General features: G+C 44.6%; 1 protein-coding gene across 8 annotated transcripts in view; it reads left to right on the forward strand.

The window, feature by feature from the left end:
• Window positions 1-26257, forward strand: part of TIAM2 (TIAM Rac1 associated GEF 2) — a 264322-nt gene that overhangs the window by 207277 nt on the left and 30788 nt on the right. For 7 of the 8 annotated variants that reach the window (XM_009452282.5, XM_054686446.2, XM_009452286.5 and 4 more), the window contains one exon: window positions 10515-10618. In XM_009452282.5, the coding sequence (XP_009450557.1) occupies window positions 10515-10618 (104 nt within the window). Of the gene's footprint in view, window positions 1-10514; window positions 10619-16219; window positions 16345-26257 lie in introns of those variants that run through there. The other variant, XM_003311558.7, reaches the window with a different exon arrangement.

The raw sequence follows: 26257 nt of genomic DNA on the forward strand, positions 1-26257 counted from the left end.
GGATCACAAGGTCAAGAGATCGAGACCATCCTGGCCAATGTGGTGAAACTCTGTCTCTACTAAAAATATAAAAATTAGCTGGGCATGGTGGCGCACACCTGTTGTCTCAGCTACTTGGGAGGCTGAGGCAGGAGAATCACTTGAACCCAGGAGGCAGAGGTTGCATTGAGCCAAGATCGTGCCACTGCACGCCAGCCTGGTGACAGAGCGAGACTCTGTCTCAAAAATAAAATAAAATAAACAAACAATAAAATAAATAAATAAAATAAAAATAAAAAAAGAAGTCACTCCTTATCCTCCACCCTCCAACCCCCGCTCCTGGCAACTATGAATCTACTTTCTGTTTCTATGGATTTGCCTATTCTGGGCATTTCATATAAAAATGAAAATACAATGTGTAACCTGTCATGTCTGGCTCCTTTCACTTAGCATAATGTTTTCAAGGTTCATCCATGTTGTAGTATGAATCAACTCTTCATTCCTTTTTATGGCTGAATAATATTCAATTTCACCTGCTTTTAATCCAAGAGAACCGTAGCACTTACTGAAAAGTGTCCTCAAATTTTCTTTTTTCCGTAGAAACTTTCTCTAATAGAATCTCGTGTGTACTTTTGTCTAGGTTTCTTCTCAAAGTCTTTAAATAGAACTCCAGCTAAGTAGTTCCTAAGGGCTTTGAACTTAAATTCAACTTTATTAAAATTCTTGGAGTGTTTGAAATACGGTATTGTCTGTTACATGCCTGAAGGTAAGTAAGTGTGGCCTTGGGGTGTCCTCCCAGTGCTAGTGGGTGTCCGTTTCCTTGCAGTGCCAAGACCTTGGCTGAAGATCTCTCTCGTCATTGACTGTGTATTTTTCACTGGGGCTCATAAAACCCCATGGGAGGCTCTGCACCTTCTTTCTTTGGGTTAAGCACGCTGCCTCAGTCACTGCCATAGCCTGCCTGGCGAAGGAAGATATGGGTACATCTAAACACTCTTTTTCGTTGTTCTAAGAAGGAGTATTGCAGTCAGTGTGGAGGTGGCTGGCAGCACCTTTCTACTGTGAGAACATCTGCCATGTTCCTTTAAGTATTTTTTCCCACTCTAAGGACATTTATCACAAGACAATTGAAACAGATCCTGGCAGCCTGCTATTAAGAAACATTTACTACCAGCATTTACTTTACTGCTCTCTGTTTATTGCCGGTGTTAGCTTGCATTGTCAAAAACATCACCAATTGGAATGTGACCTCAGGTTAAATGGACTTGGAAGATTTATGAATCTTTCTAGCACAGTATTTGTGCTATAATAGAATTTATTTCTTTGCAAGCTTAACAATAACATTCAGACTGCTGCTTTGAATTTCCCTGACATGAGTCATAACAATAAAAAAAATGCAAAGTCCCAGATATGGTCAGAAGAGAAGACTGATTTTTATCTATATTAAGAGTAGGTAATAATAAATGGTGATCTCTTTGTTAATGGTGCAGTTTGGGACTTGACTCACCTTTGAATGTGGTCAACTCAAGAGTTACTTTTTTTTTCCCCTCTCAGTTATTTCTATTATTTCATTTAAATGCTTTGTTTTCATTCTCTTTCACTGACAGATGATCAGAAATATTTGCCTGGATGGCACAGTACAGCTAATGTCATTAGTGAAAGGTGGCACAAACCACTGCATTTTAAAGTAAAAGTATGAGTAAAATTTTGGACAATCTGTGTTACTTAAAAATATGCATTGCTATACAAAGTTTACAAATTTAAATTTATTTAGAAGAAATTGTTTTAAAAGCAAGGTCTCACTCTGTCGCCTAGGCTGGAGTGCAATGGCACAATCACAAACCACTGCAGCCTCTACCTCCTGGGCTCAAGTGATCCTCCTGCCTCAGCCTCCTGAGTGGCTGGGACTACAGGTGTGCACCACCATACCTGGATAACTTTTTTTTTTTTTTTTTTTTTTAATAGAGATGAAGTCTTTCCATGTTGCCCAGGCTGGTGTTGTGAACTCCTGACCGCAAGCAATCCTCCTGCCTTGGCCTCCCAAAGTTCTCAGATTATAGGCATGAATCACCCCACTGGCCACAAAGTTAAATTTAAAAGGAGAGATTCTGGCTGGATGCCATAGCTCATGCCTATAATCCCAGCACTTTGGGAGGCTGAGGTGGGTGGATCACTCGAGGTTAGGAGTTCAACACCATCCTGGCCAACATGGCAAAACCCCATCTCTACTAAAAATACAAAAAAAAAAAAAAAAAAAAAATTAGCCAGATGTGGTGGCATGCACCCATAGTTCCAGCTACTCAGGAGGCTGAGGCACAAGAATTACACCTGGGAGGCGGAGGTCGCAGTGAGCTGAGTTCATGCCACTGCACTCCAGCCTGGGTGACAGAGCAAAACTCTGTCTCAAAAAAAAAAAAAAAAAAAAAAGAGAAAAAAAGATTTGCAAAGATTTTCTTTGCAAATGTTCAATGTGCTGTTTGTACTGTGATAACTGGCTGTGAGCATTAATGCAGAGTTTTGTAATAGTGGGTGAAGCTTGGAGAATTGAAAAAAAGTCTTAATTTTCTATTTACATAATGCTATTATGCCTCAGCTGGCAGCTTTGATTTACCCAAATTTTAATCTTTTCTTAAAATTACATTTGTACTTTTTTTAAAAAACAAAAGATACATAAAATGAAGGAATTGAATAGGGTAATTTCTGAGTTTCTTTTCTGATCTAAAATTCTTTGATTCTCTACGAGTTTTTCATTTATGGAATTGCATAGCATAAATTCTGAGAAACTGAATAGAGAAACTGAGTAAATCAAATAGATTAATAGCATAGTTCAAATAAAGTACGTTATTTTTTCTGGATGTCAGTAGATAGTAGAATGTAAGTATTAAATGTCAGAGACGTGTAACTCTAATGCCAAAGTGGATTATGTAGTTGAAAACTTAATTAAACCATTTATTATTCACTTGTAACTACTCTGACATTATTTTTTAGATTTTTTTCAGTCTTCTTAGAAAATTATTCTTCTGTAGTTTTCACATCAGAAGGGGTTTCTAAGGATTAATGATTTAATCAACTAAAAACATTTTTTGAGCCTGAGATGAGAGTCCCACTGAAATACACTTCATTGTTATTTGGCCGCTATATTTTTAATTGCTTTAGTGAGTATATTTTATCTTTGTTTGGGAAGTGAGGGAAGCTAATACTCAGAGGGTGCAAAATGCTATGGGTTGGATGGTTTTGCGTCCTCTGATGCCACTTGATTCTCCTAGAGATAAAGTTGAGGTCCTGGCCACGGGGAGGGGCAGAGGCAATTCTCAGAGGTGGTGGCGCTGACCACCAGGTGACATTTTGGAAGTTTGTGTTTCTGTTTCTGGTCATCATAATGATTCCAGGGATGGTGACGTTTGGTAGTTGGGACATGGTTGCTGGACATCCTGCAGTGATCACGTTAATCCCATACATTGCACATTGTTCGACTGGACCTTAATGGAGGTGAAAAAAACATGCATATAATTATCTGAGCTAGGAATTACCTCAATTTTACAAAGAAATGCAAATTATTTTTTCCCCACAGCTATAGGTACTTGGAATTTTCTGGGAAGATGGCAACCCAATAAATAAAGGAAGTACATCCTTTGTTTTGCTCAGAACTTTGCCAAGAGTTTTGTCATTTTGGAAAATCATGTCCCTGATGGTCATACCACCAAGACACACTGGCATTGGTCTGTGGTGAAGCTTGGGACCAGGCCTGTAGAGCCAGTGGCTGACAGCTTCCTCACGGCTTCTGGAGAGGTTCTGGTGCCATTTACATATGGAGTATAATTCAAACAAAGTATTCAAACCATAGTTTTTAATTATAAATTACTTTCCGTTTATTTTTCTTTTTGTCTTATTTTTAGGGTAGTATATTGCTTTTGGAGAAACTATGAAGGTAGATTATATTAAGAATGATTTTTATTTCAGGATAGTAAAAGCATATATTATCAAAAAGGACCCTTTGGATATGAGAGTATTAAAAATCAATGTACTATAATATATGCTTTGAAGCATGAAAAACATATTTTAAAAACAATTTTCATTCTCATGCCCGATACTTTTAGTCTATTTCAAATGAATCCTCAGTCCGCATATTGAAGCACGGCTTTTTCCGACGCGGTGACTGCTGTCTTAGTTCATTTGTGCTCCTGTAAAGAATAGCACACACTGGGTAATTTTAAAACAAATTTACAGGCTTACAGTCCTAGAGGCTGGGAAGTCCAGTGTCAAGGTGCCATTAGGTTTGGTGATTCTGATTCCAGGATGGCACCTTGAACGCTGCGTCCTCACGTGGCTGAAGGTGGAAGGGTAAACAGCGGAAGAGAACAGAGCCACTCCTGAGAGCCCTTTTTATCATGGCATTAATATTCATGAGTCATGGGTAGAGCCCTCATGACCTAAACACCTCCCACTAAATCTACCTCCCAACACCATTGCATTGAGGATTAAGTTTCCAACATGTGAATTCTGGGGGATACATTCAAACTATAGCAACTACCATTATTAATTTCTAAAAAAAAAAAGTCATCTTGTACCTAAGAAGAGAAAACAAATGTTCTCCTGTCGCTTTGCATTTCTTGTTTTTGGCTATGGATTAATATCATGTTGAAATTTTAAATTTAATTTCTCTTTAATTGCTGTTCTGGAGAACTGGGGAGGCACTCTCAGACTTTGGGGTGGAGTGGTTCTTAGATCACTTTTTCTAGGAACCAGTTGTCTGTCCTCAGGAGGCCCCATCCTGGCTGCTGGAAAGGCAGGGGAACTCTTCCCTACCTGTGCTTACAATCAGGAGCTGCCTGGTGTCTCCAGGGTCTGCTGGCGGCCACCTGGTGGGTGTCCAGGGACTACAAAGAACTTTCTTGCCGAGTCTCTTGCTGCCTGGTTGAGTAGGGAGGAGGCTGCCAGCAAGACTGGGATTATGGGATGGCATCAGCCAGATGAACCATACGTAGCTGCCTGAGGAGAGTCAGGCTTCCTTAGGATTAAGCTGCAGGTGGGATGCTGGCAGGGACACCACCACGCACGCCAGGCCTTCTCCCAAGCTTTCCATTGCTGCCCGTTTCCAAGAATTCCCCCTTGAGCCTATCACAGTGAGCACCTAGATCTATTGGTGCTTTCTGGGCGACAGGAAAAAGAAATGGCAAAACCCACACATTTGCATATTAACTGTGCTAGGTTGGATTTGGAAATGATGTAACTATACATTTTGAATTCAGATTACGAGCTGTGTGGGTGAGACAACCTTAACTTCAATATTTCCTGATATTTCTGTTTTTAAGTTGGTACCCAGGATGTCCCTTTAACAAATGTTTTGCCCTTTCGTTGTAAAGGATCTGGGGTTGCCAGTGACGTGGCTGACAGTGGTGCTAATGGGCCAGGTACTGACGCACAGTTCAGGAGGAAGCTGAATGACCAGGTGTCTCAAACCTAAAGCCAGATGTGTTCCCCAGTTGTCTGTAAGGAGCTATAGGCTGTGCGGAAGTGTAGGGAGGCAGGCATTTTCCGTGGTAGCCTGCCTGGACTGTCATCCTTGCCCACAGCATGGTTTTTTTTGTTGTTTTGAGATGGAATCTCGCTCTGTCGCCCAGGCTGGAGTGCAGTGGTGTGATCTCATCTCACTGCAACCTCCACCTCCCGGGTTCAAGTGATTCTCCTGCCTCAGCCTGGGGTACAGGCACCCACCACCAGGCCCGGCTAATTTTTTGTATTTTTAGTAGAGATGGGGTTTCACCATGTTAGCCAGGATGGTCTCGATCTCCTGACCTCGTGATCCGCCCCCCTCAGCCTCCTAAAGTGCTGGGATTACAGGCGTGAACCACTGTGCCCAGCCCACAGCATGTTGATTAAAGGAGAGAGATGGCCGAGCCTGGTCTCGTGATTGCTCTGGCCGTGGCACCTTGTACTTGGTGGATGCACAGTGTCTGGCACCCATGGGAATTAGGGGTAAATAAATGAAATGACACATCCAAATTGAGGGGACCAGACTGTAACTTGGGACATTGCAGCTCTGCTGGCTCAACTGCTGAGTAGAAGCTCTTGTTGGCTGTGCTAAATGTTAGATTTTTTCAAATTGCTAGACCTCTGCCCCAAACTGTTAATTTCCATGAGAAATGTGATGAGAAAGACAAAAGGGTATATTAACCAGATACAAATAGATAACTCTTGACTTGAATTTATAATTGATTTGCAGTCATATTGGCCAGAGGCTTTTTCTGGAGCGAGTCTGAACATCTGTACTGTGCAATGCTGAGTGCAGGGTGGGCAGGAAGCAAGTGCTTATTACTCTCTGATAAGGACAAAGAACCCCTAAAACATGTTGCACTGTATATGTCCTGATGAGGCTCTTCCAGGTGGGAAGCCAGATTTTCGCCTGGGAGGGGCAGGATATACTTACTCCTTTAGCAGCTGGTGCTCAGGATGTGGGCAGAATATAAGGGGGCTATGTATAGGCATTTGGCACCCAGGACAGGATGCCTGTTTCAAACAGCTTTGTAAATAAGCATTCGGATTTTACCAGCCTCCACTCTTTTTAAAGCCAGTCTTCTATTCTTCCAGAATGTACTTTTATCTCATGTCTCTTCTATAAAGAGCACTAAGGGCACCCTCCTTTTACGGGGATACAGGTCCTGGTGAAATTGGAGGCTCTCAGAGCTGGGGATGGCAGCTGTGGACACTGTCCAGCTCGGATTCTCCTGTGCTCCGTCATGTCCAGGACAGTGTTGGCACATTGCTGGTGGCTGCAGGGACTCTGTATGCGCAGATGCATTCCACCTGGGGGAAACTTGGGCAGTAGAACACCGCTGAGATTTCCTGTCTTGGCGGATCTCAGGAACTGTCCACAGCTGCCTTCTCTTCTCAGATCCCCAGGGCCAGCCTCAGTGGGAGCTGGTTCCTTTGGGCCATCCTATCCAAGCCTGTGCCTCAGAGAAAATCTGGTGGCACCCAAAGTTTCCTTGAAGTTAAGGGGTTCTAGGGGGCCTAAGGGAGCCTCACTGATTCAAAGCTAAGCCTTTATCCTGGAGTGAGCAGGGTTCTGACAGGAAGGGGTCAGTATTCTCTTACCAGGTACACGTTGCCCCCTTTCTCATGCTTACCTGAAACGAATCTCTTCTTCCCTAAGTGAATGAGTACCTCCTTGTCTCTTTTATAAGAAGCGAACAGTGGTTCGGGGAGTTTTCAGTGTTTAAGTTCCAAAATCTTGTGAAGAGATTGGCTCAGATGACTCAGGATTCACTTGGCACCCGCTTTTGACATCAGCCATGCTATTTTCACTAGCATCCATCTGGCATCTTGGGCTCCAAAGCTCCTTATGCCCTTGCCACAGCTGATTTCTTGGTGGGACTCAAGGTCTTGTTCATCTTTGTATCCCTAGTACTTAGAACATGCCTGATGTACAGCAGGGGCTGTGAAATCCCCATCATCAATGAATGTGCATGTGGATCATATGTCCTATTTCCTGTACTTGATGTAACTCTTTGGAAATACCAAGTCTTCTTATTTACAAGGTAAAGGCAGCACTAATGCAAATTTGATTCTGTAACCTAGGTAATGCACTTCTACATTGTATGGCTTCTGTGACATGACTCTTTTTTGACGGCCTTATACTTCTTTTTAAATTCTCTATGAAAAGAAAGGTACCTCTCTTGAGAGTCACCCCCTTCTGTACCCTTATGCACTGATGTTTCCATGGTTCTCTCCTCGGTCCTCTTGATGTCATCCACCCCCTTGGCTTCACTGCTATGGAGTGATAGTCTGATGACTTCCAAATCCATGTCTCTGTGAAGGCCTTTCTGGGCTTTGGACTCTGGACTCCCCAACCACTGAAAATCTCCCACTGCATGGCCCACACGTGTCTCAGACTCAGCATTGCAGAAGCTAAGCTTGTTATCCCCACTTCTCCCCTTGCCGCATTCCCCATCTACCCAGTCACCTAGGACATAGAAACCAGGCGTCTCCCTCGATGCCTCTCTTTTCTGTATCTTCTTACATTTAATAAGTGACAAAGAGGGGACCCATAGAATCTACCTCCTCAAATGCTCAACCATCCCTTTTTTCTGTTGCTCTCTTCTGTGATCTTCTGGTCCTTACACCTTGTACCTGTGATGTCACTGTGACTTTCTTGTCCTCCATCCATCCGTCCATCGAGGACACTCTTCCATCTCTGCTCCACTCTGTGCAGCCACACTCGGCAAGTTCCCTGATGGTGCCCGGCTCCTCCTAGCATTGGCCTTTACTCAGGACACTTCCAGTCCTGGAATCCCCTCTCCCCGCTGCCCACCCCGCCTTGTCATCTTCAGCTTGAAAGTCAAATAAATATTCCTTCGACATAAAGGCTTTGCTCAAGTGTCTGCTCTCCTTTGAAGTGTTTTAAGGGCCCAGGGAGAATTAACTTGCTTCCTGAGTGTCCCCACTCAGCAGCCTGTGGGCTTTCCTCATATCATCTGTGACCCTTGGTTGCACTAATCTCTCTGCCTCCCCCTCCCTCACCAACTGCCTCTCCCCAGATTAGAAGCAGCCCGTGAGAGCATTTCACTCCTTTTTGCATCCCCAGCTCCTAGCACCGTGCCTGGAAAACAGCTGATACTCAGGAAGTATGTGTTGAGTGCATGAACGGGGAGATACACTTAGGCTGGATACAGTAGGATTGAGGGCTACTGTTCTTTTGTGACTTACCTAGATTGGTCTCCCTTAAGCCAAGGTATACACATCAGAGAAAGGAGGCAGTCTTAAAGGACAGCAGTGGGTCACTTGTGGTTGAGGGTCTCATCTTACTTCCCGTGCAGTTAGCTTGTTGGTGAGGGGACTGCCTCTGTGTTGTGGCATTAGGGGACTAGAGGAGGCAGGCCCAAGTCTGCTTGCTTGTCATGGCTACTCAAAATTTCCCCAGGGACCCTTCATGCCTTTCGGGTCAGCACTGCCTTCCCTAGGCTAAGTTAACTCTGCAACCAACAACAGTGAGGTATGACCGAGATTATCTGTCTGGTCCTTACCTGGATGAGATTAGGGTGTCGGAAGAGGTAATGGAAGAAAAAAATTGGAGCTGCAGAATTCTGTAGATCATTATATGTTTTCCGGAGGCCTTCCCCTATCTTAGAAGTGAGTGCCTGTGTAGTGGTTGGTAATATCAGCATGAACCAGCTACTGGCATTCTTGTCTCTCAGCTGTCCCAACCTCCAGGGGTTCCCCTAGCTTCTAAAGGTTCTCCAGAAACCATCTTCCCTGCCCCCATCATGCTGGGCAGTTTCTTTGTTTGCAAGTCTATCCAAGCCTCTTGGGCCTAGATCAGCTCAGATTGATTGCTTGTTGTACCTAACTGGGATCAGAAACCATCTGGTTTCACCTAGTTGAGGGGACATTCTATCAAATACAAGAATTACAATGAAAACTTGTGTTATGTTTTGATAGAGGCTGGTCTTTCTGTCTCTATTGGAGAAGAGTGCTGAGGATGGGATGTGTGCTTCCAGTTGTAGGCTGGAAAACTATGTGTTCTACTTATTTCATATTATTTATTTAAATTTTTTAATGTTTTAATTTTTAATTTACTTAAATTTAAAATTTTCATTTTTATTATTTTTATATTTTAATTATTACCCCCTCCCCTTCCTTCCCCTCCTCTTTCCTTTTCTTTCCTTTCTTGATAGGGTCTCATTCTGTCATCCAGGCTGGATTGCAGTGGCACGATTACTGCTCACTGCCGCCTCAAACTCCTGGGCTCAAGCCATCCTCCTGCCTCAGCCGTCCAAGTAGCTGGGATTATAGCCGCATACCACCATGCCTGATTGTGTTTTTTTTTTTTTTTTTTCAATTTCTCGTAGAGACACTATGTAGTCTCACTATGTTGCCCAGGGTGGTCTCGAACTCCTGGTCTTAAGTGATTCTCTCGCCTTGGCCTCCCACAGGCCTGAGATTACGGGCATGAGCCACCACACCTGGCCCCTATTATTTCTTAGCCTTTACTCTGGAAGTTAATAAGGGTTTACTGATCCTCTTGGGACTTTCAAGTTAGGATGAAATTGTGGTTGATGCCAGCACAAGAAACATGCTTGTAAATGAGCAAGTTGTAGATTAGAATAAGTATAATATTCCATCATTGGTTTCCAAGATTCCCTGGTAATTTTGCCTTCACTTAGCCAAAAATAGGGAAATACCAAGAAAGTTGTTGCTGTTTGATTGTAGGTCCAAATAAATTAGTTAAGACCAGAGCCTAGGGGAGCATAGTTCACACAACAATGAGAAGAGTGACAAGGTATTTAGGTCATTATTTTGACTGGTCTCTTTCGACCAAAACAGGCAGATGTTGCCTTTTCAATTAGCAAGACCCTAGATCTGTTTCAGAAGCCCATCTGTATGCGTAATTGTAACCTCAGTGTCATTCAGGACTGCTCTGTACTGCCTCCTAGGTGGTTTTCTTCTTTCCTTTCTCCATGTGAGCCTTTAAACCGGGTGTTATTATTCTCTGCAAATGGCCAAACTCATGTATGTTTTTGTCATTTTTTATGCAGATTTCAGCAACGTCCCTGATATCACAACAGGTCTGAAAAGGAGTCAGACAGATGGCACTCTGGATCAGGTTTCCCACAGGGAGAAGATGGAGCAGACATTCAGGGTAAGATGCTGGCCCAAATCGCAAATCAAGAACCAGGCAGGCGAGTGTTAGTTCCCACCTTTACCCAAGGTGGGGAAAGGAGATGGAGTTACCTATCTCTAGGTCCAGCAGTTGATACAAACATACGTATATATGTTAAGGATACAGCTTCCTTATTTATGTATTTTTTTGAAGTGAAGTACTAATCGGAACCATTTGCTCTAGCCAGAACTCCTCCATGACTTCTGGTATGCCATCAAAGAGCGGTGCACACTCTGCTGTTCGTATATTGTGCTGGCTTTGCTTCGTGATTTTGACAAGGAAAACCTTGTCAAAAGGTGTTAATTACTATTCTCTTTCTTTCTTTCTTTTTTTTTTGGCTGAAGATAAATTATTTTTGGAATGTTGTCATTTTGTGTGATAAAACGTATATAACATAAAATATGCCTTTTTTACTATTTTCAAGTGTATGCCTCTCTGTGGCATTAAGTATATTCACATTGGTTTGCAACCACCACCACCATCTAGAACATTTTCATTATTCCAGACAGAAACTCTGTACCCCTTAAACAATAACTCTCTATTTCCCCTGCTTTCATCTCCCTCATAACTTCGATTCCACTTTCTGTCTCATTTGCCAATTTCTAGGTGCCCCATATATTGGTGGAATCACAATATTTGTCCTTTTGTTTCTGGCTTATTTCACTTAACATATGTCTTCTGGGTTAATCCAGGTTGTGGCATGTGTCAGACTTTCATTCTTTTTTATGGCTGAGTAATATTCCATTATACGGATACACCACATTTTGTTTATTCATTCATCTGTTGATAGACACTTGGATTATTGCTGCTGTTGTGGATAATGCTGGAGTGAATGTTGGTGTAAGAGTTATCTGCGTGAATCCTTGTTTTCAGGCCAAGGAGTGGAATTGCCAGGTCATGTGGTGATTCTCTGTTTAGCTTTTTGAGGAACAGCCCATGGTCTCCCACAATGCTGCACTATTTGACGTTCCCAGCGGCAATGCAGGAGGCTTCTACTTCATCCACATCCTTGGCAGCATTTGTTACATTCCATTCCTTTCCTGCATTTTTAACTGTTTGTTGTCAGCTACCCTTTCAGAAATGGTCTGATTGACATAATCTGTGTTAATATCCAGTCCAGTTTTGATCGATTTTGAAATTATAAGTCTTCTGTATTTGTTTTTGTCTTAAATACAAAATAAGAATGGAAGAAATAGATGATAGGCATTTAAATGAAAGTTATAAAGTGGAACGATGCCTCGGTTGGGTTTAGACTAACACTATCACAAGATTCTTGGGGTATCACTTCACCAGCCGGAAACCTCTGTGGCCAAGGGTGCTTTTGCCCAAGTTTTGCTCGGGCCCACTAGGCCCACTCGACCTGGCAGGCTGTGCTCAACTTGCACTACTGGCCTGCATCCCATGCCTGCCAAGAGTGAGCAGAGTGGTGAGGGGGTGTCAGTGAGCACGTGTGGGGTCTGGCCACCACACACAGGCAGGAATGCTGGCTGTGGTGGGGCAGGCAGCAGCTGCAGGCTCTAGCACGGGCGCCGGTTCCCTGTGAAGCTATGGCTGGATCACACATATTACAAGCAGCTTCCATGGCCTGCATCAGTACCTGGAAGCTTGGAGATGCCAGGAACCGCGGAGCCCCAAAGAGGTTGGCATAGCCCCGGTTCTGGGAACTCCTAGGTCTGGGCTCCCTGAAGGGCTGCAGCTCTTCTCTCCTCCTCTTTTCTCTCCTTGTCACCTGTAATGTGGTGAGCAAGGGGCGTGTTTTGGCCCTGTTTGTGTTGTAGCTCTTTCAGCCCTGCCGTTAGGCAGGTCCCGAATTCTTGTCCCATGACCAGGAAGAAGGAGGTATGCGGACAAGGGGAGGGTGAGCAAGGTGAAGAGGAGCTTTATTGAGCTATAGAACAGCTCAGACGAAACCCACAGTGGGTAGCTTCTCTCTGCAGGCTGGTTGTCCCATAGAGTGTTCACCTCTCAGCAGAGAGCAGACCCTGGAGTGGGTAGCTCCTCTCCACAGCTGGTAGTACTAATGTCTGCTTAGCTTTAAGCAGAGAGGAGACCCTGGAGTAGCTCCTCTCCTCAGCTGGTTGTCTCATTGTCTCTTTGAGTCTGGCTGAGTCCAGGGCTCAGAGGGGTGGAAATGTGTACTGATTGGTCCATAGTGGCCATGAGCAGGCCCAGAAAAAGCTCCATAAGTTCCCACTCTGGTCTGTGGGACTGGCAGCCCAGCCCCCAGACTTCAGGCCTTCCCCGGCTTGAAGGTGGGGCTTTTCTGGGGACCCACTCCTTTCCACCCAGGAGCCTGTCTGCGTCCTGCCACTCTTCATGGTGCCCAGGCTGTTTGTGCCAAAGGGTGCCTGCAGGCCAGGGCCGAGCTGCCCTCAGTCCCCTCCTTGGCCTGCCTCCCATGCTCATTGGTGCCCAAAGTACAGCAGGGGGCTGGCATGTCAGCGCTGCCCTGAACGTGTCCACACATGGCTAGGTTGCAGCAGTGCCTGGGCTTGGACTCAACTTTGCTCCAAGAGCAGAGCGGGCACCAGGAGTAGGGAGAAACCAGGCAGTGGGAGCAGGCTACTTTCGAGCCTGTGGGGGCAATGGGTCCTTCCTAGGCCCCTGAGAGTGCAGAGATGTCTGGGTCCACAGTCGCGGCTACGTGGCTGCAGCAGTGCCCGGGAGGGCGGGGCTCCTTCCTGCTCCTGGCCCCCGAGAGCACAGGGATGTCTGGGTCCGAAGCCACGGCTGGGCAGTCACAGCTGTGCCCGAGGAACACGAGGCTCCCGCCCTGCCACTTCAGGATTGGGTGGGGCTTCCACATTCTCAGCTCCTGCTGGCTCCATGGAACGCACAGCCCTGGCCGTGCCTCCCCCAGTGCAGCTGGCATCATCGCAGTGACTGTTCCAGATGGGCCACCGCTGCCATCAAGACCACCACGAGCCAGGCACATGGCACACCCATTGGAGGAACCATGTGGCATACCTTTTGGGGGTTGGTGACATCCCCTGTGTGTGAGGGACCAGGTTAGAGCCTGCCAGCTTCAGAACGGATGCTTCTGGTTCTGAAGTAGCTGGTTTGATGAAGCAGCTGTGGGCTCTCAGCCTCCCCTCTCTTCTCCCTTTCCCTTCCTCACTACCTGCTCTCTTCTCCCGTTTTCCATGCACCTTCTTCCAAATTTCTCCTCCCTCTCCTCCTCATTCCTCATGCAAAGCAAATGCTCAGCTGCCTTCGCTGGCCTGGTTATGTCCCAGGATGCAAGTTATTTTACAAAACTGAAATTCATCAGCATTTTTAGTCCTTCTACTTTGTTCTATCTCTAGTGGGTTATTTAATTTTGGGAACCCAATATCATATCTAATATTCATTAGCTTTTTAATGAAGCAGTGGATCCTAGAGCATCAAATAGATGTGTTTTGATAGCCTTGTCTTAAATTATTTTTAAATCTTATTTTAATAGTACAATAGATATGGGGTCTCACTATGTTGCTGAGGCTGGTCTCAAACTCCTGGGCTCAAGAGATCCTCCTGCCCCGGCCTCCTGAAGTACTGGAATTACAGGTGTGAGTCACTGTGCCTGGCCTGACTTAAAATTTTTTAGAAAATCAAATCCTCCTGAAACACTGATGGAGCAAGGCCATATATTTAAAAGTTAAGTGTGCCTGTGGGGGCCCTGGCACAGGATGGTAGCTTGGGGGAATCTCACTTGACACCGTGAGGGATAACGACTTCTCGTCTCTTATGATCTGCTTGAGTTACACATCAGAGCTCTTAAGAAGGAAATTGAATTTTTTCCCAAAGTTTATCTTAAGATTCAGCAAAATAGATATGCAAAAAGTTAGCACGTTAAGGCCATTGCCAACTCTGTTATTTAACAATGCCTATGGTAACTAAGCAAAACATTTACAAAGTGAACATTGGAGCATCAGAAATTTAGAAGAGGAGAGAAAGCTGCAATCAGGTTGAAATTGGGGCCGTCTGAGCTTCAATTTTCATTGCTAAAAGTGGAGAAAGGGGAAAGCAAATAATAACATCAACGAACACAGAAGAAAAAATTTTATTGAAAGAATATGAGCATGTTAAGCATTTGCTGTAAAATCCCTCTCAAGTCTAACGTAGTTATCACCTTACCTTTTTAAGATATGAAGATTTCCATGTATAATGATAGATTTCAGTGCATTTTTAAAACTCTTTGGTAAATACCTAGCAGTTACTCAGTTTCCCTGTTCTTTGTTTCTTGGGAAAGAAGAATCAGTGGCCACCAAAAGTAAAAACTGTGGTGGACATTAGTGAAAAGAAAAAGAAAATTTCAAATTTAAGGATCCCATTTTTTTTTCTGTTCTGTGGTTTTTTAAAAAAAAAATTAAAAAAAAATTTTTTGAAACATCGTGTTATATCTAAAGCAATCCTCTTCTGGATTTTTTTTATTGTTTTAAATTTTGTTTTATTTTATTTTTTTGAGACAAGTTCTCACCCTGTTGTGCAGCCTGGAGTGCAGTGGTGTGATCTCGACTCACTGCTGCCTTGACCTCCTGGGCTCAAATGATCCTCCCACCTCAGCCTCGTAAGTAGCTGGGACCACAGGTGCCTGCCACCATGCCCGGATAATTCTGTCTATTTTTTGTAGAGACTAGGTCTCACTGTGTTGCCCAGTCTGGTCTCAAACTCCTGGGCTGGAGCAATACTCCTGCCTCAGCCTCCCAATGTGCTGGGATTACAGGTGTGAGTCACCCCACCCAGTCGTCTTCTGTTTTTGAAGTGGTGATGTGGGAGGTGTCTGGTGAATGCCTAGTGTGTGCTGGGAGTGGATTTTTTGGGACTCCCCCCGCCCCACCCCCTGTGCCATGTCCTCAGAAGGTGGTCTCTTCTCAGGGAGAAGATCTGCCTCTGTTTTCTGGGCTTCCTGCCCTAGCCCAACTGGTCTTCTCAGGGGTCATTAACTTCTTTTCAGATTAGACCCTGGTTGAACCTGGGCTGTTGGGGATATTTTACTAACAACTATTCTAGACATTAGAATAAAGAATAATTTCCCTTGAAAATCAAATGAAGCCTGGTTTGATGAAGCACAGCTGTACCCAGGGCTTTTGACAGCCCCGCAATTTCTGCAAATGGTTCCTAATTGATTGGCTTCTTCTCTGTAAGGGTGCCTATTACTGTCATAGCTCTTTGTGTGACCCTGTCAGCCTCTCCTGTAGGGGGGATTTTTTTCCCCAGTATTGTTAGCAATTAGCATGTGCTATTGTAATAGTTTGGAGTTTGAAAGAAATATACAATGTCCCTTTGGGTGAGGAGGTTGAAAGAGTTTTTGGTTTTTTCTGGGAACTTAAGGTATATTAAGCAGTCCCCACAGACATGCTGCCTGCACTCCACCTGCTGAGCTGGCTCTGAGGCTCAGGAGACGTGGCCCTCTGTGGTCCCGTTGTCTCCACGTCTGTGGTAACCCGGTGCCTTTCTAGAGCAGGCAGGCTCCCGGCATGGGTGGAAACAGAGCAGGGGGCCAGCTTCCCCCAATCACCGGTGCTGCTGTGGAGGAAGAGCTTGGTGGCGCTAGGACGTCCTTGTGAATGTGACTTGGAAGAGCAGTTTGGGATTTTTTTCATTGCCTGGGGATGAGAGGGAGAGACAACGTGTGTCTTACACATCTCCCAACAGCCGACTTAGATGTGATCCGTTCTCCCAGAGGGAGCAGGTTTCTTTGAACTTTTCCTTTTTATGTACAGCATGTAAGTAAACAAGGGCTTTGATTTTCATGGGTAAAGATTTTGATCCAAATGTAGGCATGCTTGCACGGTTTCCTTTTCTTGATTGAAAGTTGATTTTGCTCTAAAAATGTCTAAAGACTGATATGCAGATGAGAAGAGATGCCTTTCTCCCCAGAAGGGATTCTGACAGTGATCTTTACGTGCTTTTTACAGCTAAGGATAAGAGAACTTCTTTTGGATACCCGTTCTGTGGCGCTGTCACTGTTCCTTTCTCATTCCAAAATCTTTAACTTCATCTCCGAAATAGTTCTTTCTTTTTGAAATATAAAGATATCAGAAAGGCCTAGGGAAATATTTACTCTGTAAAATATGCTTGAAAAGACAGGGAGGAATAATTTGAATATAGCAATTAATTGTATGCTTGTAAAATTTCCTTGGAGTATAGCACATATTAATACTTATATTGGGTTTAATACTGTAAAAGAAAATTCACAAACATGAAACCCATTTTCTACAAGGTAAGCAGAGTTTTTAATTTAGTTAGTCTTGATGAAATAATTTTTCGGCTTTGTGGAAGAATTTTATGTAATCACCTAGTGTCGCTTTGGCAGGGATTATTTTTGCCGTTTGTAGGCGTGTTGATAGAACAGAGAGCATTGAGAATCTGGAGATACACAGCGTGACAACTGTGTGTTGTGCTCTTTGCAATTTAATCTTGTTTAAGATATAATTGATATATTTTGTCCTGTTTATTTTTTCTAGGCAGAAAAAAAAGAACGTGCACTAGTGGCTATGGTTTTTAGTGTACAGCGTGAACAAAACTTGCATTTAATATTTAATTTCTGCTCACCCACTTAGCTTAACCTTCTGAGTTTTTTTTTCACATGAATTGCTTTTAAGAGCTTGCCTATCTAAGAAGCTGAAGGAAAAGAAAAAATTATTGGACCACATGATTTGCTTTCCAGCATTCTTGGAGTTTTCGTCTTCCTTTGGTGTATACTTGCCTGCATTATTGCAAGATCTTTTTGGTTATGTTTTTGTTAGGCAGTCAAGCTAAAAGATAACTTATTTATAAACCGTAGTCTTTCTCCATGGTTGCTATTCAATAGATGAATAGAATCATGATCCTTTTCTTAAAACCAAACATGCCTATTTCTAAATGCAAGTTATGTGACTAAATTCCTATTGTAATGCACGGAGAGATGGCATCCTCAAGGCAAACGCTTTGTCCCTGAAAAATGGTTTGGGGTGTGGCAGTCTCCAGCAGGAAGACAATAATCTGTCACAAAGACCTAATTCCAGGTAGCCCTTTCTTGGAGGCAGTGGTATGTTGGAAAGAACTCGACCTGATGCTTAAACCTGAATTTGTATTCCCATCCACCACGCCTTATCATTATGTGACCTGGGGCAAGTTACCCAACCTTTCTAACCCTGTGTGTCCTCCTCTGTAAATAAACATACCACCACCACCAACCCAGTGTTGTCAAAGGAATCACGTGAGATTATGTCCAACTAGGAGCACTGGAAGCAGGGGAGAGAGGATTAGGCTGTAAGCTGCCCCTTCCTGGTGTGTCTCCCGTGTATACGTGTGTGTGTGAAGGTTTTCCCTGTTGCTCACCTAATGGCCTCTTGATCTGAGATTCGATGTCAGGTAGGAAACTGAACAAATAGATGAGCACCTCAATAAAATGTTGTTGAAAGTAAGACGTGCATGCTTTGACCATCTCAGCCGCCCACCCGTGTTCTTGACCATCTCAGCCATCCACCCGTGTTCTTGACCATCTCAGCCGCCCACCCCGTGTTCTTGACCATCTCAGCCGCCCACCCGTGTTCTTGACCATCTCAGCCGCCCACCCGTGTTCTTGACCATCTCAGCCGCCCACCCGTGTTCTTGACCATCTCAGCCGCCCACCCGTGTTCTTGACCATCTCAGCCGTCCACCCGTGTTCTTGACCATCTCAGCCGCCCACCTGTGTTCTTGACCATCTCAGCCGTCCACCCGTGTTCTTGACCATCTCAGCCGCCCACCTGTGTTCTTGACCATCTCAGCTGCCCACCTGTGTTCTCGAAGTTAGTGTCAGTGGTCAACTTCTCCCGAACCATCCCATGAGATGAAAATGAACTAGAAACCGAAAGCTGTAAGAATTGGGTCCTCTTTGTTGTCTGCATGGAGACAAAGTCTGCTCACCGTGTAGCTGCTTTTTTTTAATGTATAGTGTTGTAAATGGATGAGCTTTTCCAAAGGGTTGCTTCAAGTGACCAAATAAAAATAGTGTATGTTAGATCTGCCTTTCCCTTTAGCAGGAGTAGGCTGTGAACACCGAGATGCTTAGTGAAGCCTGAGCGGCTCTGCCAGCCGAGGAGGGCTTGCAGACTTTGCCCCTCCTGGAAGAGAGGCGGCAAGGACACAGATCACCAGGGGTCAGAGTTGGGCAGAGTGTGGCGCCAGCCCATATGCCTTATTCTGCCTCTCTAACGCCACACTTCCTTGGCAGAGACTTGGAGGCAAGTTTGTGGACTTGTTTGAAATGACTGTGCTGTTTTTGTTGGAGTCTCAAAGGCCATTTGATCTCTTTGAAGTGAGTTGGATTTTTTTTTTTTAAATTTCCTATTTTCCATGCTCCAGAGTATTTGTGCCCTGCTCTTCTTGGTCTATCCTTGGTCATTAGCGTGGATGTGTCAGGCAGATGCCAACCCCTTGCTGGGTGTGGCAGGAAGACGGTGGCTATAGAAAACATTACTGTGGCATAAAGCACACAGAGACCTGTTCTTTTCTTTGCCAGGGATAACTTACACGCTCTGTTCAACAGGGTTGGCAATGTCACTTACGTGTCAACAGGAAAAACAGGAAAAAAAAAAAAAAAGAGTGGTATTGAGAATCCAAAAGACAGCGTTCCAAGCAAGTGGCTGCCTGGAAGGCCCTTTGGCAATGGAGAGCTTGTCCTGTAGAGAGGGATGAACAACAGAGCGTGGCAGGAAGGCAGTGGGAAGAAACTTGCTGGTGACCTTTCTCGCCATTTCTTGCAACTGGCCCTTCCCGTCAGCTGGGCTGATTCCTCCTGCCAAGTGGGTCCTTGGACAGAGGCAAACTAAAAAGTGGGCAGTGGGGCTGTTGGCATGGTCTGTGCTGTGGGCTAACTAGGGCCAAAGAGAAATTGCCAGCAACAGGAAGTTGCCTGATGAGTCCTCAGCTGGCTGTGCCTTTGCCAGGCAGGCTTTTAAAACTCAGACATGGGGTGTTGAGTTATTGAACGAGACTTTGGCTGGGGCTCAGAGTCTGCCTGCAGCTGTGGCAGAGGGCCTGTGTTTTCTCTATTAAACATGGAATACACGTATGTCTAGGAGCAGAGTATCATGCAAGGCAGGGGGACTTGAGCCTGGCGAGGCTGGTCTGGAGGCCTGGCGGGCTGCACAGTAAGAACCCCAGGAGCCGTGGGCCAGCCTGGTCCCACCAGTGCTTGTGTCTCCTGGTCTGAAAAGTAAGGGTGATGGCACCTAGCACACAGTGAGGCTGGAAGGATGCAGGGAGGTCACCAATTGCCCTTCTTCCCCTTTCCTTTCTGTCTTTGGATCACTGTGGCACTTTCGTCAGCACAACTGGCTTCCCAGCCTCTTTTTTTTTTTTTTTTTTTTTTGCAGAGAAGAGTTTAATGAAAAGATAGGGATTTGCATTACAAACTAGGGACAAAAAGAAGACATCGTTTTAAACTCGAAGTTATAGATAATAATTAAGCGTGTCTTACCTCTTTTTAAAATTATTATTATACCTTAAGTTCTGGGATACATGTGCAGAATGTGCAGGTTTGTTACATAGGTATACATGTGCCACGGTTTGCTGCACCCATCAACCCATCATCTACCTTAGGTATTTCTCCTGATGCTATCCGTCTCCTAGCTCCCCGCCTCCACTACAGGCCCCGGTGTGTGATGTTCCCCTCCCTGTGTCCATGGTTCTCATTGTTCAGCTTCCACTTACGAGACATGTGGTGTTTGGTTCTTTCCCCTGCTGTTTTCTGTGCCACAGTACTTTCCTACCTGCCTTCCTCTGTCCCTGCTTTCTTCTTTTCCAGACTTTTCTCTTTCATCTTGTTTTTTTTTTTTGAAAAAAAAGAAAAACAAGTTATTATTCAGAGTCATCTTCAGAATCACAAAATAAAGAAGTAAAAAAGAGAAGTTTTAGAGAGCAGCGCTGTGAGAGCTGCAGTGTGAATCACTGTGCTGGGGTGGGCTGGAGGATCAAGGCCTGTCAGGTGGAATGCTGGCTCTGAAATTAACTTGCTGAAGAGATAATTACACTCCTGTTCCTCATCCTGCTGGGACAGTGATGCACAGGAAAGTGACTTGGAGACTACTCAGAGCTGAGGCCACACAAAGATTTGACTGAGCAGAGACACTGATCTTCACCTAATGCTTTATTTGCCACGTTTATTTCTGATACAGGCTTCTCCTTACTTTTTCTCTCCATTGAAACAGCGGGTGCCATGGTTTTGCTCTCATCCTATCTGAGATGACACTTGAAGTGGGATATGTTTGACCTTTTCAAGGCAAACAGAAAGCCAAGTTCAAGGAGTCATCAGCCAGCTCCCTGCAACTCCTCTTGCCAGAGCTGCTTGAGGTCTCCCCTTTAATTTTGTCCACCTGGATGACAGTGAAGATGGGGGTGAACAGCAAGTGTCCCATGTCTGTCCTCTTTCTTCCATCTTCCCTCCCCATGCCCCTCAGCCCTCTATTTCTAGATCTTTATTTCCTTTCTGGGCTTCTGAATTAGAGATGGAGCTATGGAGACCTTGATATAATTTTGCTTTCTGTGGGAGAAGAAAGCAGGAAGTTTGATTTCTCAGGCCAAACTAGCCTCAGTGTAAATACCATTTGCAGGTTCTTGCCTATTCTTCATATTATTTATTTATTTATTTTTGTTTTTTTGAGAGGGAGTCTCACTTTGTTGCCCAGGCTGGAGTGCAGTGGCGCGATCTTGGTTCACTGTAGCCTCTGCCTCCCAGGTTCAAGCAATTCTTATGCCTCAGCCTCCTCAGTACCTGGGACCACAGGTGCACGCCACCATGCCCAGCTAATTTTTGTATTTTTACTAGAGACGGGGTTTCACTATGTTAGCCAGGCTGGTCTCAAACTCCTGACCTCAGGTGATCCACACTCTTCAGCCTCCCAAAGTGTTGGGATTACAGGCGTGAGCCACCGCACCCGGCCTGTTCTTGCCTATTCTTTGGGGAAGCCACCTCGACATGGGGTACACTCGGAGTAAGAACACATGGGTTGGGTGGGTGTGGTGGCTCACGCCTGTAGTCCCAGCACTTTGGGAGGTTGAGGCTGGTGGATCACTTGAGGCCAGGAGCTCAAGACCAGCCTGGCCAACATGGTGTGACCCTATCTCTACTAAAAATACAAAAATTAGATAGGCATTGTGGCTCATTCCTGTAATCCCAGCTACTCGGGAGGCTGAGGCACGAGAACTGCTTAAGCCCAGGAGGCAGAGGTTGCAGTGAGCCAAGATTGCACCACTGTACTCCAACCTGGATGACAGAGCAAGACTCTGTTTCAAAAACAAAAAACAAAAAAACAAACAAAAAAACCCATGGGTTTTTTGCCCTAAGTCTTACACTGAGGAGCCGTTTCTTCATCCTTGGGTAAGTTGTCAAACTTCCCTATCTGTGAAACTCAAGGGTCCGTCTGACCAGCTGTCCTGCCCTGATGTCTCTCCCTGTCTGTCTTTCTGCCTGAATGCCTGATCCAAAGCAGCTTTCTGCTAGATATCCCTTTTTATCCCCATGAATATGGAGAGCTGCTTAGAAGAAGAATCTTAGCAGAACCCTATTAGAATTTGCTTCGGTCGTTTATTGTCCTTCATGCATTTCATTGAAGCTAAAACCTGTAAGATTTTTGGAGGCTTCTCAGGTAATGGTATGCGAAGGTCAGGATGGTTAGATACGGTATTTCCAGATGCTCTCCGCTCTTTTATGCACTTACGTTATTTAGGAACTTATTTCAAGCAGACCATTTGAGAATCTGAGGAAAGCTATGGGTCCCCAGAAAATTGCTTATGCACATACGTTAGAAATTGCAGACAATTCCAGGGAGCTCCCCAGTCTTACGATGTTTATTCACAGCTTTCCCTGTTAGGAATTTATGAACCGTCAGTTTGTGATCCTTACTTTGAGTAAACATCTGAATAGCCTAGCCTGTGTCTTAATATTACTGATATTGCAGAATCAGTTATCAAGTACCTGCAATGTGAACAGCACTGTGTTTATATAGTCAAGTGATATTTTGAACTTTGTTTTTATCTTAGTCTAATTGCTTGGGTGAGATTAGCTATTAATGCTTTATTTTTTTAATGTGCTAAGAGATGTTGAGGAACGTTAAATAAATAACAACCCCTAGATGGCAAATAAATTATTAGGTTGAGACCAGAATAGATTATATTGATGATGGTGGTTAGACATCCCCAGATTTTTTTTTTTTCTTTTTTTTACTCTGCACTTCAATGGATGCAAACCCAGGTTGTTAAACACCAATCGCAGCATTATGCGCCGGGATGTTTTGGCATTTTGAAAGTTTTATTTTCTATCATTAGTGAACAAAATGGGTTTTTTTTTTGGAGTAAGAATTTTAACATTTTGATCCCAAACCAAACTTTTATGGATCTCTTTAGTAAAATAAATAGCTGTCTGATGGACTAGGAGGGGTGTTTTATATGCTCAGCGTAAGGGACGCTCAGGTAGCCGTGGCTCCTGTGTTCCCCGGCAAGGGTGTTGCCAGTGAATTTCACCCTTGCCCCTTTTCATGTCAGCAAATTAGCTAAGCCCTTGTTGTCGTTTGCCCTTTTTCTTTTAAAGAAGTAATAGGCACAATTACTATCTAATTTTGGCTTGCTACTGTGTGGGTGCCTGGAATCTCATCCGATCTTTAATATTTACCAAGGGGGTGGGTGTAGTGTCGCATTGTTCATTCACTCATTAAATCCCCTTCACCGAGGCCTTCTCAGATGCTTGCCATTGTTCAAAGTTCTGAAATCGTCACCCGGCTGCCTTCTGTCAATATTCTTGTGTAGAGATTGTAGTCCAATGAAAACCTTGTACTGAATGAAAGAAGATGTGTTTGAGTTTCAAGGCATTTTCTATGCCTTTCATGACTCATAGCGGATTCTCACCTTGTGGTAAAGTCCCGGCTCCACAGTGGTGGCTGCTTTTGCTTTTGCAAAAGTAAGTTGTGAGAAATTGTTCTGAGTCATTTTGCAATTTCCTCTATAGACTCAGCTAAGAGTAGATGTGTGTGTCACGAGTAGATGTGTCTGGAGTTGAGGGAGGAGGGGTCATGGAAAAACTGTGCCTGGAAGTGCTTCATCCAGGTACACATGATGGTATTTTCACCATCTCAAACGCCAGCTTCTAACTGCTGAAGGTTAAGATGGGATCATTCGTTTTGTAAATCCGTCTCCTGCTGTCTTGATAATAACATGAAGAAAAGGGCAAGAAAAACATGGATGTGTCATTAGTATGGAAGGAAGGAGGAGAATGGAGGTTTGTTTTAAAGGCACCCCCAATTCTCTTTCCCCCTTTCATCCTTTTGTTGGTTCTTGCCCCTTCCACACCCCGACTGTGTTTGTTCAGCCTCCAGCGCATGCTGCCGCCTCTGCTATTCACCTGCCTTTGCGCTCTCTCATTCTTTGCTGCCACCTGAGTCCTCTGGTGTTTTCAGAAAACAGCTGGCAGAGGAGGAGGCTCTGAGATGTGCAGTTGCTTAGAAGGTTCTGGCCTGGCATCTGCACAGCGGGGATTTCATCACCAACTGCTCAGAAACCACAAATGGTGCATGCCTGGAGGAGTCCTGCCATCTTCCTACCTTGCACGCTGCTCTCAGCTGGTTTTGGGATTTTCTATTTATTTGTTTGTTTGTTTGTTTGAGATGGGTCTCGCTCTGTCACCCAAGCTGGAGTGAAATGGTGCGATCTTGGCTGACTGCAACCTTTGCCTTCCAGGTTCAAGCAATTCTCCCACCTCAGCCTCCCGCGTAGCTGGGATTACAGGCATGCACAACCGTACACAGCTAATTTTTGTATTTTTGGTAGAGACGGGGTTTTGCCATGTTGTCCAGGCTGGTCTCAAACTCCTGACCTCAGGTGATCCACCCACCTCGGCCTCCCAAAGTGCTGGGATTACAGGCATGAGCCAATGCACTCAGCTGGGATTTTTAAGAGTTTATTCCCTTCTTGGTTCATTCAGGCATAGATAAAGGGCAGTCTGAGGGCCCGGGTGACACACTCATCAGGACAGGCGGGCGCTCTGCCTTCCTCTCATTTGAGCACTGAGGTCTTGAATTTGGGGCTTTTACAGATGAGTTACCAAGATGGGGAAAGGTGGACGATCAAGCAGTAGTACAACGTGAGGCTTACAGATAACTTCTAAGTGTGGGGCTTTAAAGAAAGTCTCTGTTCACATTCTGTCGCCCTCACTCTGTCTCTTCCATCTTTTTCTTGCCTGAGTGTCCTGGTTCTGCTGCCTTCTCTAGATCCCCAGCTCTTCTTCTCACCACCAGGGATACCTGGCTTTGGTTCCCATGTATTTATTGATTTCTATTTTTAAGAAGTTTGATCAAAACTGTCAAGTTATTTATTGAAAATGATAGTTGTCTTAGTTTAAATCTTATTCCATTTCTGTTAGAAGTCAGTGTAGATTATAGAGTGGTAAAGTCTCAGATAAATACTTCTATAAATAAAGATAGGTATTGTTCCATATAAGATTATCATTATTTTGAGAACCTGTTGATGAGGGTGCCAGATGTGACTATTGCATTACACAAATCCAGCAAAAAACATTGAACAAAAACCATAATTAAAGGGGCACACAGGGTATCTGTGCTCACTTTAAGGCAAGTAGCCGTGGCAGTACCCCTGCTTAATTAAGGTTGCCAGGATATTAACATGTAATTGATGTTTTATATACTTATGACTTTCCTCCCAGAAGCTACAATTTTTTTGAAACCAGATTCCAAGCATTGTTTTAAGCCAATATTAGAAGAGAAAGTGTAGGGCTTTCTAAGCATGAAGAGGATGTGATTTCAGACGAAATCATAGCGCCTGGACCCTGTCTCCCTGCCCCCATCCCATTCTTCATAAGCGATGAAAAGCATCTTTGATCCATGAAACCTGAAAAAGCAGCCATCAGTAGAAGTAAGTGTGACTGCTGAAGGTGTCATAAGATACTAATGTACCAATGGGGAATGGGATGCAAGGCTGCTCAGCCTCAGTAGCCCCCTTGGCTGGCTGAGCATCTTTGTGGGCTCCGCTTTTAAGTGGAAACAAAAGATTGCTGATGGTAGGTTGGGTGTGGCGGCTCATGCCTGTAATCCCAGTACTTTGGGAGGCCGAGGCAGGTGGATCACTTGAGGTCAGGAGTTTGAGACCAGCCTGACCAACATGGTGAAACCCCATCTCTACTAAAAAAAAATTAGCTGGGCGTGGTGGTGCACACCTGTAATCTCAGGAGCCTGAGGCAGGAGAATCACTTGAACCCAGGAGGCGGAGGTTGCAGTGAGCAGAGATCGTGCCACTGCACTCCAGCCTGAGCAACAAGAGTGAAACTGCATCTCGGGTGGGGGCGGGGGGCAGGGAAGAAAAAAGATTGCAGATGGTGAAATTGAAATGCTTAAAAAAATCTTTAAGAATTCATAATTTGCCTGCAACAAATTCAGGTGCTGACATAGACCCTTTCATTCCCCCAAGTCAGAGCCCGTGCCCCTGTGTATCTGTCCCCATCAGTGAAACTGGGGCTTGGTTTCTTCTGGAGAAGAATAATCCAGGGCAAGTCAAGCTGTTTGTTTTGTGCCCCTGTCTCTGTTGCTGAGTTGCTGTCACCTTGAGTTGGCTCTGATTGTCCCGTGGCAAAGGCCATCCCAAATAGCACATTTGCAGTATGTGCTC

This window comes from Pan troglodytes, chromosome 5 (genome assembly GCF_028858775.2).
Source record: "Pan troglodytes isolate AG18354 chromosome 5, NHGRI_mPanTro3-v2.0_pri, whole genome shotgun sequence".
NCBI lineage: Eukaryota > Metazoa > Chordata > Mammalia > Primates > Hominidae > Pan > Pan troglodytes.